This window comes from Typopeltis vanoorti, chromosome 15, assembly GCF_054136105.1.
Source record: "Typopeltis vanoorti isolate ZY-2024b chromosome 15, IOZ_Tvanoo_1.0, whole genome shotgun sequence".
In the NCBI taxonomy this organism is placed as follows: Eukaryota; Metazoa; Arthropoda; class Arachnida; order Uropygi; family Thelyphonidae; genus Typopeltis; species Typopeltis vanoorti.
The window spans coordinates 62,556,801-62,575,125 of record NC_143563.1 but is presented as its reverse complement, the minus strand read 5'-3'; the positions used below and the strand labels follow the sequence as shown (position 1 = coordinate 62,575,125).

The following is an 18,325-nucleotide window of genomic DNA, read 5'->3' as shown; positions in this document are numbered from 1 at the left end:
ACAGCATATTATATTGGTGTGATTATGCTTGGAGTAACTGATGAGGCTAGAGATCTTAGAGTTATGGTGGATAGAAAGTTGGAGTTCAAAGGTCGCATAACAAAAATAGCAAATACAATGCAGAGGATAATTGTAATGTTGAAACAAACATTGACAAAATCATTTTGCATCACAAAAAACAAAAAAAGTCTTGATGCAAATGCACCGACTGCTGTCCGTAGATTTGGTCTCCTGGATTCCAATGGGATAAAGAAGCTGTGAAAAGGCTACAAAGATGTTATCAGGATTATGGAATGTAGATTATGAGGATAGTTTGAGTATGTGTAATGTGCACACTGGTAGATGGACAGAAAAAAGAGGAGTGATAAGATAGAGATCTATAAAACAAATGGGCATCTATGGAAACAAAGTTGATGTGCATTTAAGAAAGGGGTAAGAGGTAGATTTTTCTCTCATAGAGCTGTGAGTGAGCATAACAGCTTGCCTGTTGATGTAGTAAGTGCATCTAATATGAGTTTAAGACAAGGCATGACAGCTGGTGTGGGTGAGGTATGGCCTCTCTTGATGAGTCCTTGACTCCCTACAGGCCTAATACTAGAGATCTAATAATAATAAAAGAATGATCAAGGGAATTGGTAGTTCCTCTGACAAAGCTGTTTGATTTCAGCCTCATTCTGAGAAAGTAGTAGGGGAATAGAAAGAGAGCAAAATTAGTTCTGTTGCATAATGGAGGTTCCAGGACAGAGGTAGCAAATTACAGACCAGTCAGCATTTTTGGAGTTGTGGTTAAGATAGAGAAGTTGATAAAACATAGAATTAGGAGGAGCAAGGTTTTGTAAAAGGTAGGTTATGCCATACTTTGCTCAGCTTTTATAATAAAGCGACAATTGAGTTATATAAAGATGGCTACATAGTAATACTGCTCGACTTTTGCTGGGGTTTTCAGAAGGATACTGCATGCGACCCTGTTACATAAATTGGAACAAATGGGATATTGGATATGAAGCTGGTGATATTGGAAAGAGAGTGGCTTATGGATAGAATCAAAGAATAATATATGGGGGAATTGAATTCAGAAGAAGATTGGGGACCAGTGGCATACAACTGGGCTGGCTCTTTACTTAGGTCACTGCTATTTAATTTGTACATCAGTGATAGTTTTGTATTGTTTGCCAAGAATGCAAAGAATTGGGTAGAGTGATAATAATAAAGATGATATGGAGGTCCTGCAGGATAGCTTAAATAGGCTGCCACTTTAATGTGACAAAGTGTAAGGTGTCATGCAATTTGGGAAGAGGAGATTACAAGATGCATACTGCATCAACACATTTGCACCAGGCTGTGTCTGCACGTGTAGAAATCACTGGCAGGAACTAGCTTTATTATATGCATGCTGCTTCCACTTCAAGCAGTCATATATTTTCAAAAAGATTATATGCTATGATAGCTGCAACTTTTTTGGTAGAATTTTATTTGCAAAATTAATATTTGTGAAATGTCTTAAAGATGTTGAAAATCTCAAATGCAATTCAAGCTGCTTTCAAATTATAATATATACATACATACATGCATATGCATAGCTATTTATAATGCATAACTGCATTATAAATAGCTATGCATTTATAATGCAGTTATGAAAATTTGAAACAGGATGTTAAGACAAATGTGTTAGTTCTACAATAGATCTATTTTGCTTGCATGTCTGTGGGGGGGGGGGACGGTTGTGAGCACAAATGATTTAATTGATGAAAAAAGGAATGTTGATAGACTTTGAAGAAGTTGTTGTGGAAGGTTAAGGATAATAGTGTTGTTAGAAAAGTCATTAGCATGTTTCCCAGATATGACACTAGCGAGTGGAGAAGGAGAGTAGAGATCATGAATATCAAGACGGCTGAATTGTGTGAGGCAAAGGGAATTTGGGTTGCAAATTTAGAGGAAAGTTGGAATGATTTAAAGTTGATGGGTTGCATTTTAATGGGTTTGATGTTGGGCAATTAAAAAGGCTATTGTTTACTAAGAAGGTATAGAATTAAGAAGTTAATGTAGTTGATAAACAAAGGATACTTGGGAAAAATAGAACAGCTAAATGGGTTGTGCAACAGAAGGAAGATGGATATGAAGTTGAAGATGTAGTTGTGCAGGACAAGGTGATGCAATGCATAAAGCTAAGGATGAGACAGGTATGAATGCAGGATTAGAGAAATGGGAGTGGTCAAAACCAAAGTGAGAGGTGTAGTATAAAGGCTAGAGTAGAATGTTGGTGCTGGTAGAATGGCCTCAAAGACACAGGGATTGTTATGTTTGTACACAAATGTAAGGAGTATTCGAAATAAGAGAGCTGAGTTTGTTGCATGGTATGAAGGTCAGCATTAAAAAGAAAAAGACAATGAAAATAGGCAGAAACATTAAAAATATCAACTGCATTGTGAATGGAGAACCTATAGAACAAGTAAAACATTTCAGCTACTTAGGCACGATTTTTAGTGAAGATGGTAAATTAAATATGGAAATAGACAACAGAATCAACAAAGCTGGTATGGTAGGAAATCAATTGAATAAATTTATATGGAATAAGAGAGAAATTAGTCGGAACACTAAATTAGCTGTATACAAGACAGTGTTCAAACCAGTTTTAACTTATGGATCTGAGAGCTGGGTCAGAAGTAAAACACTTGACCAAAGACTAGAGACTGCAGATATGAGAGTCCTGAGAAAGATTAGAGGTGTGAACAGATGGCATTAATGGCAATATCATATTAAAAATGTGGATATTAGGAAAGAACTTGATATTGTCAGCATCCAGGAATACATTAGCAGAGATAATCTCAGGTGGTATGGTCACTTAAATAGAATGGGAGAGAAAAGATTAGCAAAACAAGTGTTCTCTGCCAGGTTGGCAGGAAAAAGATCCAGAGGAAGACCAAGATATAGGTGGATTGATACAGTAAAAAGTGCCTTAGAAGACAGAAATATAAGATCCAATAATGTTGGAGTCTTGAATGGTAACAGACTGATTTGGAGAAAAATGGAGATAGGAAGTTAGTAATGACGTAATTTTTCATGTAGTACTATCATATCCTGTACCCCTTGAGGGTATATATCAGGAATTTGATGATGATGATAATGAGTTTGTTGCATTGATTGAGTCAGTATGCCCAAAGATAATTGGTGTGATGTCAGGAAAAGAAATGGAAGGATATACAATTTTCTGGAAGGATAGGAAGGTGAAAAGAGGAGGGAGAGTGCTGTTAATGATTGCAGAGGGATTGTGTTCACAAAATGTAGAAGTTGATAATACATGTGCAGGTTTTGAATCTGTGTGGTGTGAAGTTGAAATTAACAGGCCAGTATATCTGATAGGATGCTGTTATATGCCAGGGAATGTAGAAAATACTGGATTGTGAAATGTTTAGACAAATTGATGCATATAAAAAGAAGGTGATCCTGATGGAAGACGTTAATTACAGGAATATAGAACGGAAGAAGGAGATAGTGTCTGGAAATAAGGAGGGTTGCGTGTGTTCAATTTCTGAGGAATAATATCTTAAGGCTAAAGGTTGCAGTATTTTGAATTTGGTGATAACTTCACAAGATGTAATTGTTAATAAGATATTAATACTGCCACAAGTTGGTGAGAGTGATTATGAGATACTTGTTTGGGAAGTAGGGAAACAAGAAAAGGTTACTGCTAAAATGAGATATATTTGGAATTATAAGGTGAATGATTATAGAAAGCTCTTTAGTCAACTAGCATCACTATGTTGGGTATATGAGCTGTGCAGAAAAGATTTTGACAGTGCATGGAAATTCATAAAGCAGTATCTCATAAAAGCAATGTATAACTGCATTCGAAGGATTAAGCAAATAAATAGAATAGGAGTGAAATGGATGAATGGTGAAATCAAGCAAATTGTGTTGGAAAAGAAAATGCAGGCTAGGAAGGTGATGAGCATGGTAAAGAAAGAAAACGTGCAGTAGGAGAGAGGATTTAGCTAGTCAGGCCAAGGTTAATTCCAGGGAATTCTTCTACTATGTGGCAAGCAAGAGGGAGAATAATTATGGCATATTGATGCTGGTGGATAGTCATGTCAGCAGAGTGAATAAATAGTAGAATGCTTGAATGAGCACTTAGCATATATCATATTGGTGTAAATGATGCTGTGCAATATGTAAAAGAGAGGCAAGTATTCGGAGAATTAGAAATGAAATAATCAGAGGTATCTGATGTTGATTAGGTTAATAAGGCTGTGGAAGTGGATGATATATCACATGTATTTTTAAGGAATGTGCAGAACAGTTAGCTATGTCCTCGACCTGGTTATTTAATGAAATGGAATGTAGAATATTGGATTGTGAAATGTTTAGCCAAATTGGTTGGGCATATAAAAAGAAGGTGATCCTTCTTGTTATATGTTGGTGCTGAAGGTGATCCCAAGGAGTGGAAAGAAGGTAAAATAGTACCACTTCATAAGCATGGTTCTATGACATAAGTCTCCAATTATAGAGTAGTCTGTATAAGTGAAGTTGTAGTTAGGGTGTTGGAGAGATTGGTTAAGAATAGAATACAAGATTGGGGTTGATGAACATAGTATTCTTTATGATGTCAGCATGGATTTGTAAATTGTAGGTCTTGTTTTAGTAGTTTACTTGCATCATTTTATGATAAGGTATTGAGTGTGTTAGATAAAGGAGAATCATATACAGTCATATTCTTGAATTTTTCAAAAGTGTTTTATAGACTGCCACATGTTAAGTTGGTGTACCAGTTGCAGAGGATGGGAATAGATAGTATATTGGTAAGATGGAATGTGGTTGTAGTTTTAATATTAATAAGTGCAAGGTGTTGCATTTTGGAGTGCAGAAATATAAGGCTGTGTACGATGTTGATGGTGCTGCAGGAAGTGGATGAGATTCAAGATTTGGGAATGATGGTTGACAGCAGACTGAAGTTTAGAAGGCATATTGCAACTGTTACAAAGACTGCACATCGTAATGTCATTATATAAATGACTGGTCAGACCACACTTTGACTGTTGTGCTCAGATTTGGTCGCCTGGTTTTCAATGTGATGTGAAACATTGGAGAGGGTCCAGAGAGATGACCGAGACACTATCAGGACTCTAGAATGTTGGCTATGGAGAGAGAGAGATTGAAGAATTGTTGATTGCAGAGTTTGGCACATAGGAAATAAAGAGGTGATATGATAGAGACATTTAAGTTAGTTAGGGGATTTTATCAGATTAATCCTTAGCAGATTGTAAAAATAGTAGAAGGCAAGAAGGAAGAAGAATCGGAGCCCTTCCTTGGAAGTTATGCAAGAATGTGGTAAAGAGGGGTGTGAGGAGTAGATTTTTTTACATGGAGAATTGTCAGTGATGGAATGCATTATTGGAGTATGTTGTTAATGCAAGGAGTGATAAGGACTTTAAGATTGAGTATGATCAGCATGTTGTCAGTTAAATGAACCTCCCACAATGAGTCTACCAACTTCATGGATGGTGTAATAATAATAATAATTATGGATGGTGTAATAATTAGTGTAATTAATATATAACAATTAATTACACTAATTGTTACTAAATATAGTACATAGATTCTAAATGTATCTATACTGTATTTTCTGATACATTAAAATTGTTTTTCTTGCTTCTACTGTATAATGTTTGTTGAGGATAGAATGTTTTTCATGCTATAAGACCAATTTCATTTGAATTTTCTAAAAGAAAAGTCTATTCCCAAAGAAAACTGAATCCCTCTATATATTATAAGAAGTGGACCCATCTGTTGTTTGCTAACAAGATACTGGAATGCGAGATATCTATTGTTGATAAGACAGAAGACAAAAAAGAAAAATGTTATCTAATGAACTTAGGAGGATTCACTAAAGGATGGATAATTCCGATGAGGACTGGAAATTATTTATATATACATTACCATGTAAAAAGTGTATACTGGTTATACATTTTTTATATTATACAGTTAATAAAAGAAAATCCTTGTACAACCAAGCAAAATATAAATAAAACATAGAAGTAAATACACATGATAAAGACAATCAATTGTACAAGCTGATCTGTTATTCCATCAACCTACATGCATTACTGCCATACCTAGATGAATTACCTATCAACATTATTAGTTCATTGGATTAATCTCCTCCCTGTATTTATTTTCAAAGCTACGAAATGTATACAGCTGCTGTTTATTATTGGTTAGTTATTTATACTTCTCAAACAAATCTCTTTCATTCTCCTCATAAGTTAATTATGCCATCATTATGTCTAGAGTTTATAGAATCACATGTTATTCTCTTAACCCAGCAATTTATAGGGCACATATATAATATTACAAATGTTAATTATTAATAATGAAATGTATTTCTTTTCACATCTGTCCTTTTTTAGCTTTCTATTCCCCATTCTCACATGGCTGATTAATGATGGTTCACATATTAACACCTTTCAGACGAAGGTAATGTTATCTGTGAGAATCAACATGAATTTGTTAAGGGGCACTCTTGCTTTAGTAATATGATTGCCTTTTATAATAAAGTGACAAGAGCAGTTGATGAGGAAAAGGCATATACTGCCATTTTTTTGGATTTTGCAAAGGCATTTGAAGGGTGCCACATGATAAGCTGATATTTAAGTTGCAGTACATGGGTTTAAATGTCGGGTAAGTCAACTGGATTCAGGATTGATTGTCTGATAGGTATCAGAGAGTTCTGTATGGTGGGGCAATATCAAGGAAGCAGAGATGATTACAAGTGGGGTTCCACAGGGCTCAGTACTGGGACCTGTATTGCTCAACCTTTATACTAATGACATTGTCAATGGATTGCAAGGGAATATTCAGTTGTTTGCAGATTATGTGAATCTGGGAAGGGTTATTAGTAATAGTACAGATGTGGCAGCCCTGCAAGAGGATTTGAATAATAGACGTGCAAATGAATGGAGGTGTCAGTTTAATGCAGCAAAATGTAAAGTCTTAAAGTTTGGTTTGGGATACATCGATGGGTGGCTGCATACTTGATTGGAGGAGCTATACTGGAGGAAGTAGGGGAGACAAGAGATCTGGGGGGGGGGGGTATGATTGATAGAAAACTGAAATTCAGGGAGTATATTGCAAAGGTGGTGAAGGTAACACAAAGGATTGCTGCAATACTGAGAAGGATGCTGACCCATAGAGATAAAAGAGTTATCATTCCGTTGTATAAGACCCTGATCAGACCACACTTGGACTATTCTTCTCAAGTCCCCAGGATTTTAAGGGGATAAATTAACTGTGGAAAAGGTAAAGAGGCAGATAACAAAGATGGTTTCAGGACTGTACAATGTCAGTTATGAGGACCGACTGAGGGAATGTGGACTGCAGAGATTGGTGGATAGAAGAAGGAGAAGTGATATGATCAAGACTTTTAAACTGTTGAGAGGCAGTTACAGGGTAGACATTGGGGAGTTCTTTCACTTGGTGGAATGGCGGGAAGGAGCAATGACAAGGAGCCATCCCTGGAAGTTATGAAAGGAAGCTGTGGGCAAGAGGGTGAGGAGTGGTTTCTTTGCGTGGAGAGTGGTTGAACCGTGGAATGCATTGCCTGAGAGAGTGGTGAGAGCAAGAACAGTCAATAAGTTCAAGGGGGTGGTATGATAGACTTTGTGTTTCCTAAGAAGTACCTCCCACAATGAGTCTCTTGACTCCATGGAGGCCTGAATAATAATAATAATAAATATACCAACCAAATTAACTTTTTTTAAAATTATTGTTTTCTAATATATTCTAAAACAAACCTATTAGTTTTTTTTTCCATTCCCCTCCCCTCTATGCAGATTTGGTGATATGTAGTACATCTGCTGATATGCAAGCAAAAATTGATGCAAGACATCGTGTTTTTTCTCACTCTGCCAGATGGTTAGGGCAATGGTGAGACTTCTGATCATTCCAATATGAAACTGGAATACATAAAATGGATGTGGCTGTGGATTTTGAACGTGATCATGGAGAGGGAATCGAAGTTTAGAATGCATATTGCAAAGGTAGTTATAACAGCTCATCAAATTGCTGGAATGTTGAAAAACACATGCACACAGGCTTTGATATGGCCATTTGGACTATGGCATACACATATAGACTGAAGTTATGGTTTTACAGACTTCTTCTAGGAAGGTGATAAAGAGTTGAGGTGAGAGAGGGCATCCTTGCATTACACCTTTCTCGACTGTGAAATTCTCGGTTTTAATGTTGTTTGTTTTAACAAAAGCTTTGGTGTCTCCATAATAATTTGTAATAAATGTTAAAATATCAGAATCCATTTTTACGTTTTTTAGGATAGTAATCAATTTGTTTCTATTAACTGAATCAATGGCTTGCTTAAAATCTATAAAATAACAGTATATGGGCAGGTTGTATTCCCAATATTTTTCTGCTATATTATTAATGGTGAAGATATAGTCTATAGTGGATCTATGTAGCCTGAATCCTGCTTGGTTTTTCTCTATGATTTTTCTGTAAGCACCTCTTTTGTATAATTTGAATGAATAGTTTATAATTATGACTTAAGAGTGTTATGGGTCTATAATTTTCACATATTCTTTTGTCTCCTTTTTTGTGAATTGGTATAATAATTCCTATTTTCCAGTCAGTTGGAATTACTCCAGTATAAAGAATTTGATTAAATAAATTCATTAAGAAATTAATGGCTTCCTTGCCACCATATTTCCATAGTTGTATAGATATTTCATCTTTACCTGTAGCTTTTGAAAGTTTCATTTGGTTTATTGCATTTATAATTTCTGCTGAGGTTATGGGTGGTGCTTTTTCATATATCATCTTTTCTGTTATACTTTCCTCCTCCTGTTCTTTTTGAAATAATGTTTGATAGTAGTCTTTCCAAATTATTTTAATATTTTGTATTGACCCAGTTTCTAGATTGTTTTTATCTTTCATTGTTAATGGTTTATCTTTATAGATCTTAGTTAATTCTTTGATAATTTTGTATACCGTTTTATTATCATTTCTTTTATTAGCTTCTTTGCACAGTTTTGCTTTTTCCTCCAACCAGTTATTTTTGGCAGATATGCACATTTTATCAATTTTGTTTTTAAGATTCTTATAATGTTGTTTATTTTCTTCTGTATTTTTTATATTTATTATATGCTTCGTTGCTCTTTTTTCTTCTAAAGTATTTAGAATTTCAGGGGTTGTCCATTCATGATTTGGTCTTGATGTTGTATCGAGTATATTTCTTGCAGTACTTGTAACAATTTTTTTACCTTGATTCCATGTATTTTCTATATTGTCATAGGATAATCTTCTAAACTCATTTCCTATTAGTGTCTGATAATTATCTTGCATAGATTTCTCTTTCAGTTTTGAACAGGTCCACTTTGTTGATAGGAGCTCATGATTTACGATACTTGAATTTTAGTTTAATTTTTGCTGCTAGTAGTTCATGGTCAGTGTCGAAGTCTGGAATTTTTAAAGTTCTAACATTTTGCACTGATGATTTCCAATTGCGTTCTGATGAACCAGGTGTAAAAATCAATGGTACAACATTAATCACATAAAATAAGCGGATGATATCATTATTTTAGCAGATTCTAAACCACAGCTAGAAAAAACTATTAATATTTTAAATGATGCTTGTAAACCTTATGGTATGAAAATAAATTTTCATAAAACAAAAATAATGAAGATAGGTAGAGAAGAAGAAAATATTTCTATAAATCTTGAAAATCACCTGCTGGAACAAGTTAATAAATATTATTATTATTATTAATATTATTTCAGGCGACTCCAGGGAGTCATCGAGGGAGGCCCTAAACATCATGTCCACACAACTATACGACATTCTCACAGTATCTATCATACCTTGCCTTGAACTCACTCACTGCCATAGCACCCACAACAGACTCTGGCAGCTTATTCCACTCATTTACCACTCTAAAAGTAAAGAACCCAGCTCTAACACCCCTGCTAACCACACTCTTGCCCAGCTTCCATAGGTGTCCCCTAGTTCTCCCACCACCAGTCCTGATCTCAAAAATATCCTGAATTAATCCTATAGAATCCCTTTAGCAATTTGAATGTCTCAATCATATCTCCCCTTTTCCGCCTATCAACTAGTTTCTGCAACCCACAAATCTTCAACCTGTTCTCATATGGTTCATTCCATAGACCTGCTATCATCTTAGTCACTCGCCTCTGGATCCTCTCCACCTCCTCCCCGATCAAGAAGGAACCGAGGGCGACCAAATCTGGGCACAGTAGTCGAGATGAGGTCTTATCAAGGCTCGGTACAGAGGTACAATAACTTGCTTGTCTCTGCTCGTCAAGATATTTTTCAACAACCAAGTGAGTTGATGAGCTGATTTAGCTACTTTTGCAATGTGCCCCCTAAACTTCATCTCCCTATCCACCAACCAAGCCAAGATAAATATGCTTATCTTGGCAGTCTTATATCTAGTAACCTCAACAATATGGAAACAGTAAAACACAGGCTAAACCTAGGTTGGACCAATATGAATAAACTAAACAAAATATGGAAAAATAAAAAAATCCCAATGAGTCTAAAATTAAAATTATATAAAACAATTATTATCCCAACGGCTACTTATGCTTCAGAAGCCTGGAGATTAATTCAACAACCAATCAAGAAATTTCAAGCATTTGAAATGAAATGCCTCAGAAAAATTAATAACATCCACTGGATGCAACACAAGACTAATGATCAAATCAGAACAGATTTAAACTTCCCAGATGATATAATAGACACAATCATTAAGCATCAACTGAGATGGTTTGGTCATATTCAGAGAATGGCCCCTCATAGACTCCCATATTTAGCTCTGAATGGATATATAGGAAGAAAAAGACCTAGAGGCAGACCAAGAAGTACTTGGATAAAGTTACTGAAAGAACATTCACATCTACCCAGCTATAGAGTCATGATTGAGATGGCTAAAGATCACGATAAGTGGAGAACCTTTCTTCTTAGTCGACTCAACCCGTTACCAATCGGATGAGATGAGATGATGATGATAGACTGAAGGTCTATGGATTACATAGGCTAGTTGGCAGACGAAAAAAAGAGGTGTGATAGAAACATATAAGTTATTGTAGGGGTTTTATAGTATTGACACTTAAGACTTTTTTGTTTTCCAATACATCAAGAAAGGCAAGAACAAAGGGTCACCCCTGGACATTGTGAAAGAGTGTGGTTAACAAGGGTATTAGGACGACTTTTTTTTTTTGTTTTTGTTTAGATGGTGGTGAATGGGTGGAATAGATTATTAGAGGTGGTTGTGAATCTGTTGGAAGTCTCTAGGAAGTCTTTGACTACTTCCTACAGAAAGACCAAGAAAATAATAATAATATATTATTATTGTTGTTGTTGTTGTTATTATTATTACGTGAGACCTCCAAGAAGTCAAAAGCCTCATTGAGGGAGGGCACCCACTACAAATCTCTGTCTCCACCACTTAATCCACCAACTACAGCAAACTGCCACTACCATCATCATCATCTACACCATATGAATGTTTTGTAGACTTCGTCTCTTAGATAGTGCCACTGCATCTCATGCTGAGGTCTTAAGCTATTGATCACTTGCCAAACTTTTTAGAAATTTCATATTGCAACCATTACTTTGCCTATTTGGTGTAAAACAGAGGGTGTGAGCAGGGACATAAGAAGTAGGTTCTTTGTATGGAGAGTGGTTGGTCAATGGAATGGTTTGCCTGACATTGTGGTGAATGCAGATACATTGAATGAGTTTAAAGCACAGTTTGGTGGGCTTTTTGTGTAATGGTGTGTGCTTCTTGCAATGAGTCTTTTGACTCCATGGAGGTCTGGTGTTAATAATAATAATAAAATATGTATATTTTATCCTTCTTTCAAATAAATTTTGATACCAAGATGAGTCCTTCTTTTAATGTTCTTTCTTCTATAATATCATTGCATCAAAACAGATTGCATCACCAAGAATTATCTCTAGACAGTAATTATCTCATAACTACAGTATAAAAAATGTCAAAAGAATAACAGAAAGTATATCATTTATTTTTCCATAGATATGAACATACTATTACAGCCCAGTTTTATGGACACACACATATGGATGAATTTGAAATATTCTACGATGAATCTACTTTGTCAAGACCAGTCAGTATAGCCTATGTGGGACCTAGTGTGACTACATATGAGAGTGGTGATCCAGCATATAGAATATATATTGTGGACGGCAATTACAGAGGTAGCTCTAGGGTAAATACAGATTTCTGAATAATATACTACTTTTCTGTTAATTGCATTTTATTTTGGCCTAATAATTGTACTATTTCTTTTGATATATTTACTTTACCACTGTCATTATTCATCATAATCATTCTTTCTATCAACCCATGTAATGAGAAAAAACATCTTAGGCTTTTTTGTGGTTAGCTTGGTGGTTTCTTCATATATTTCTAATTTCTCTTATCTTACTATATTTGTCAAATCTTTTAGTATGCACTTAATACTTTTTATTATTATTATTATTATTATTATTTCCCAAGACCTCATGGAGCCAAAGACTCATCTGGGAGGTCCTTTTATCACACACACACATCTCATCATACCATGTCTTAAACACACTCAAACTCCTTGCAGACACCACACTCTCGGGCAAGGCATTCCAATCATTCACAACTCTGCACGTAAAAAACCTGCTTCTCACTCCCCTACTCACACCCTCTTTATACAGTTTCCAGGGATGACCTTTGGTTCTCCCCTGATCTCCCACTATTCTCTGTAGAACTTCTCCACCATTGATCTTATAACAACCCCTTACCAACTTATAGGTCTCTATCATATCTCCCCTCTTCCTTCTCTCCACCAGACTCTGCAAATTACATCTTCTCAATCTTTCCTCATACTCAACATTCCAGAGGTCAGAAACTACCTTAGTCAGTCGCCTTTGGACCCTTTCCAACATCTCTTCATCCTTCTGAAAATCCAGTGACCAAATCTGGGCACAATAGTCCATGTGTGGCCTAATCAAAGCCCTATACAATGAAACAAGAATCTTCCTATTTCTACAAGTCATTGTTCTCTGCATCATTTCCAGAAGATTTTGTGCTGTCTTCACAATTTTGGCTGTGTCCCCTAAATTTCAGATCCTTATCCACTATCACCCCCAGATCTCATATTTCCTCCACCTCCGACAATATATCCTCACCAAGCATAAATTCTGCATCCCATCTTTGTTTTCCAAATTTTAAAACCTTACATTTTGCAACATTGAACTCGCATCCCCATTTCCGTGCCCAATCACCCAATTTATTCAAGTCTTCTTGCAAGGCCACAACATCTTCACTACTCTTTATGGTTCGTCCCAACTTTGCATCATCTGCAAACAACTGAATATCTCCATCCAAATCTTCTCCAATATCATTAATATACAAGTTAAATAGTAATGGCCCTAAATCAGACCCCTGAGGCACTCCACTAGTGACTTTCCTTTTCCTGGATATCGCACCCCCCCATACACAACTTGTTGATACCTATCAGATAGCCAGTCTCCAATCCAATGCACTAATCACAATATCCAACCCCATCCTCTCTAGTTTGACTGTCAACTTATCATGGGGTACTCTATCAAAAGCCTTTGCGAAATCCAAGTATATTACTGTGTATCCTTCTCCTCTGTCCAAGGAAGCAGTCACTTTATTGTAATAAGTAAGTAGATTACTAAAACACGACCTCCCTTTAGCAAATACATGCTGTCCATCAAAGATTATACCATTGTTGTCAATCCAACTCTGGATCCTAGTTCTCACAAGCTTCTCCAACAACTTAACCACAACACCTGACACAGAGATAGGCCTATAGTTTGATGCTTGAGTTCGATCCCCTCCTTTATGAAGTGGCACAATCTTGGCCTCCTTCCACTCTTTAGGAACTTGACCAAGTGCACGACTTGTATTAAAAAAATATGTCAAGGCAGGTGTCAACTCTCTGGCACATTCCTTCAGAATACGCGGTGATATATTATCAAGTCCCACAGCCTTATTAACATCTAGTTTACTCAACTCCCAACACCTCTTGCTCACTTACAGTCAGTCTCTCCTCCCCATCATCAACTGCTCTCATTCTCTCCATGAAGTCACATTCACAAGATTGAAAGATCTTTATGAACTGCTCATTAAGTATCTCCATCACACATTCTGCAACAGCTGTCTTTATACCATTTCCTCCAATCAATGCCATCCTTCCATAATCATTCTTTCTTTTGCTGGCTACATATCGAAAGAACTCCCTAGGATTCTTTTTGACTTCATTAGCTAACTGCTGTTCATACCTCTCTTTAGCTACTCTCACCCAAGTCACTCTCCTTGCCTGGTCTTTGTAGACCTCATGAAATTGGTTACTTCCACTTCTCTTATGCTGCCTCCACAATGCCCTTTTTCTCTGTATCGCATGCTTAATCTCTTTATTCATCCATCTCACACCTACCTTATTTAACCTTCTCACCCTTGGAATACATTTAGACATTGCATCTACTAAATAGTTTTGAAAACTCCCAAGCTGCATTGATCTCTTTTCCAGCTAACTCCTCATTCCATGCTACATCCGAAAGCTGTCATAATCACCCCCCTTGTAGTTCCACATATACCCTTTTTTCACAGGGGTCCTTGCACTGCTGGCAACCACCCAGGTAATCACCTCATGGTCACTTTCACCAATTGGTGGATGATTTGACACCTCATTTATAATTACATCCTCTGATGAGATGACCAAATCCAAGACCCTTAATCCTCATGTGCCCTCTGTTACATACTGTCTGAGGTAGTAATCCCTCAAAAATTCAAGACACTCATTTTCTTTACTTCCAGTTGCTATCCCTTCATTCCAGTGTATATTGCCATAATTAAAATCACCCATAATGATTACCCTTTTCTTATTTGCTTGGCTTATTTGACTATACATTTCACTATCACCAACCATCCACATTACCAGGTCTATAACAACATCCCACCAAGTATTTGATTCTATTCACCTCTATCTCACACCATACTGCCTCAAAACCATTGGCCCTATTTCTCTCTTGCATCTCTACTTTGTATGGACATAACTCTTTTTCTATCATCAATAGCACTCCCTCTCCCTTTTTACCCCTTCTATCCTCACGAAACATATCATATCCTTCCATCTCTATTCCTGTCAGGATGTCGTCCTCATCTAACCATGTCTCACTTATTCCAACAATCTTTGGGTGAACAGACGCAATTAGTGCAACCATTTCATCCGCCTTGTTTCTTATACTTCTAGCATTGGTATACAAACATGACAGCTCATTTCTGGAGCTAGTTCCACTGATACCACTCACTCGATGTGATCTCTCCATGCTGGACTGGGGCCATTTCCCTTTCTGCTTCTTCATTTTAGAACCCTTTTCAGTTTCATCTGTTTCCTCTTGATCTCTGATCATCCCTTTTCTTTCCTGCCTACACATGCTCTCACCTTCTCTTGGAGCATCCACCTTTCTCACGCTGTGTACCACCCTGAGCTTCCACATTTCCCTGCTCTTCTTGCACACCCATTCTCTCATTTTCTATACTCATACCACTCACTTCCCCATTCATTTCCACTTCTTCAATCTCTCCTGTCTTACTCTCCTGCTCTTCCACACCACTCCCCTCTCGATCTGATTCATTCTCTCTATTCACTTCTCTACCTTCCAGCAGCAGTCTCTCCAAGCGACTCACACCATAAACCACTCAAATGCAGTCCATCGCTCCCATACAGCTCACTTCGTCCCTCAAACTCATTCCACACATTAACAAACTGTACTCCCTCACACATTTCAGCCAGAATATCATTCATAATCCTTGCTCTCTGCCTCATTTCACCACAATCATACCTAGGCAACACATTGACTACCCTTCCTGTCACACTATTCTCTTTTATCTTTCCAAGCAGCATCCTGACATTCATTCTGAGATGCTCTTTGCTCTCTCTCAAATCATTTGTACCAATTAATACAATTAACTCTTTTGCTTGCTCCCGCCTCATATCCAATGCCTCAATCACTCTACTCATTTTACCGCCTGGAAAACTTACCTTGTGCATTTTATCCTCTAGCACACCTTTAATAATGGAGTCACCATACAATGCCACTCGCTCATCTTTCATGCCATCATGATTTATTTTAATAGTTTTGACCTGAATTCTCTTAATTTCATTTCTTGCCTCATCCAATCCAATTCACTTTCCGAATCTCGCGACAGATTATCTCTATCATTAAATCTTTCTAACTCTCGACCCCCTCTTCTCACTTTCCCTCTCATTCATCCTTCTTTGTTTCCGTACTTTCGGTCCAACATATGTCCAACTTTCGCTATCATTCTTCTCACTTTTACTCTCATTCATCTTTGTTTGTTTCAGTACTTTCAGTCCAACTTTCGCCATCATTCATTCTTTTTTCGCTATCATTTATTCTTTTGATTTTTTTCACTTGCAATTTCTGCGTCACGCCATTTCTACTTTCATTCGTTCTCTCAATTTCGTTTCTTTCCGCCACTCTTGCCTCACTTTCGTCCCTTTTAACATCTGTTACGGCTTAAAAATCGCTCTTTTTCTTTTTTCCTGATTTTTTAACATTTTTTTCGCCTCTCTTACTCACCATCCTTCTCTTTCAAACGTGCACTCACAACACAATCGTTACTAACACTTTCTATCATCAATTTCATATTTGCATTCATCAGTTCAGGTCACACTTCGCACACAACTTTCTTCCTTCTATGCTAAACATCCACAAATCATTTATGTAATCGAAGGAATACATATAACAGACCTCACACTTAATGAAACGACTGAAATCTAAATTAAAATCATGGAATGACAATGCCGCCGCCATTTTTTTTCCCTATTGTTTTCCATATATAATTAATTATTCCTAGAATAACTTATCTGAATCAGGAGCTCTTCTTAGGTACGTCCACAGCACTTGGCTCACTAGCGCCCTCTCTACTGTCTCCCTTGTACCTATGGCATAACAAATGAATTTCTTGCTTACTTTTCTGTTTATCTGTTTCACCATTTCACTGCTATCCTATTTATCTTTTGTACATTTTGGAGCACAGTTGGACAATGCCAATTTGAAATGTTCTCAAATTACAAAAGAAACAGTAGAAGTTATGCATAAACAGTGTGGAGGTGGGTGACTGTAAATGTAAGAATGAATGTGATCAGTAATATGATTGTATGGTGGGTGATAAGGGATGATTCCAAAATGGTGGGATCAGAAATTACTTATGATTTAGGTACAAAGCAAAGACATACGAGGGTGGTCTGAAAAGTTCTCGGCCTAACAATGAAAAATGAATTTATAATTTCAAAATTATTTTTATTTTTCAACATAATCTCCCTTAAGACTAATACATTTATTCCAGCGATGCTCCAGCACCATTATCCCATCCCAGTAATGGTTCTCACTAAGATCTGCAAAATACCTCTCTACAGCTGCAATCACCTCTTGATTAGAACAAAAATGCTGACCAATGAGGAAGAGATAGAAGTCAGAGGAGAGCCAAATCTGGGAAATAGGGTGGATGTTCCAACAATTCATAGTGCAGATCCATTAATTTTCCCACTGCCAAAACACCTTTGTGGGCAGGTGTATTGTCCTGATGAAAGATGATTTTTTTCTTCTACAAAACCAGGTCTTTTCTCACGAACTTTTTCATCTAGTTTGGTTAAAAGATCGGAATAATCCCCAGTTATTGTTTTACCCTTTTCAAGATAATTAATAAACAAAATGCCTTTAGCATCCCAAAACACCGATGCCATGACCTTTCCTGCTGATGGAACTGACTTTGTCTTCTTTGGCACCAACTGGCTTCTGTCCACTATTTGGATTCTGGTGTGTAATGGTGAATCCAAGTCTCATCCATAATAAGAGAATTTTAATGAGAGATTTTCATGCGAGTGCATTTTTGATCTGCTATGAGCAAGCGCTGCACCCGTCTTGCACAAAGCATTTTCATTTGCAATTCTTCATGCAAAATATATTCTACACGTACTTTTGAAATGCCTATAGTCTCAGCAATCTTCTCAGCAAGCGCTGCACCCGTCTTGCACAAAGCATTTTCATTTGCAATTCTTCATGCAAAATATATCCTACACGTACTTTTGAAATGCCTATAGTCTCAGCAATTTCATGCACTTTGACTTGCCGGTCATCCAATACCATATTGTGCACTTGATCAATGATTTCTGGTGTTGTTATACTTTTTGGACGTCCTTCACGTGGATCATCTTCAAGGCTGGTACGGCCACATTTAAACTC

At 36.8% G+C, this 18,325-nt stretch overlaps 1 protein-coding gene across 1 annotated transcript in view; it reads left to right on the top strand.

Annotated features, from left to right (window-relative positions):
• Positions 1-18,325, top strand: part of LOC150098807 (sphingomyelin phosphodiesterase-like) — a 120,817-nt gene that overhangs the window by 86,156 nt on the left and 16,336 nt on the right. Inside the window, exon 8 of the mRNA XM_090405756.1 lies at positions 12,069-12,261. Within this exon, the coding sequence (XP_090261882.1) occupies positions 12,069-12,261 (193 nt within the window). The remainder of the gene's footprint in view (positions 1-12,068; positions 12,262-18,325) is intronic.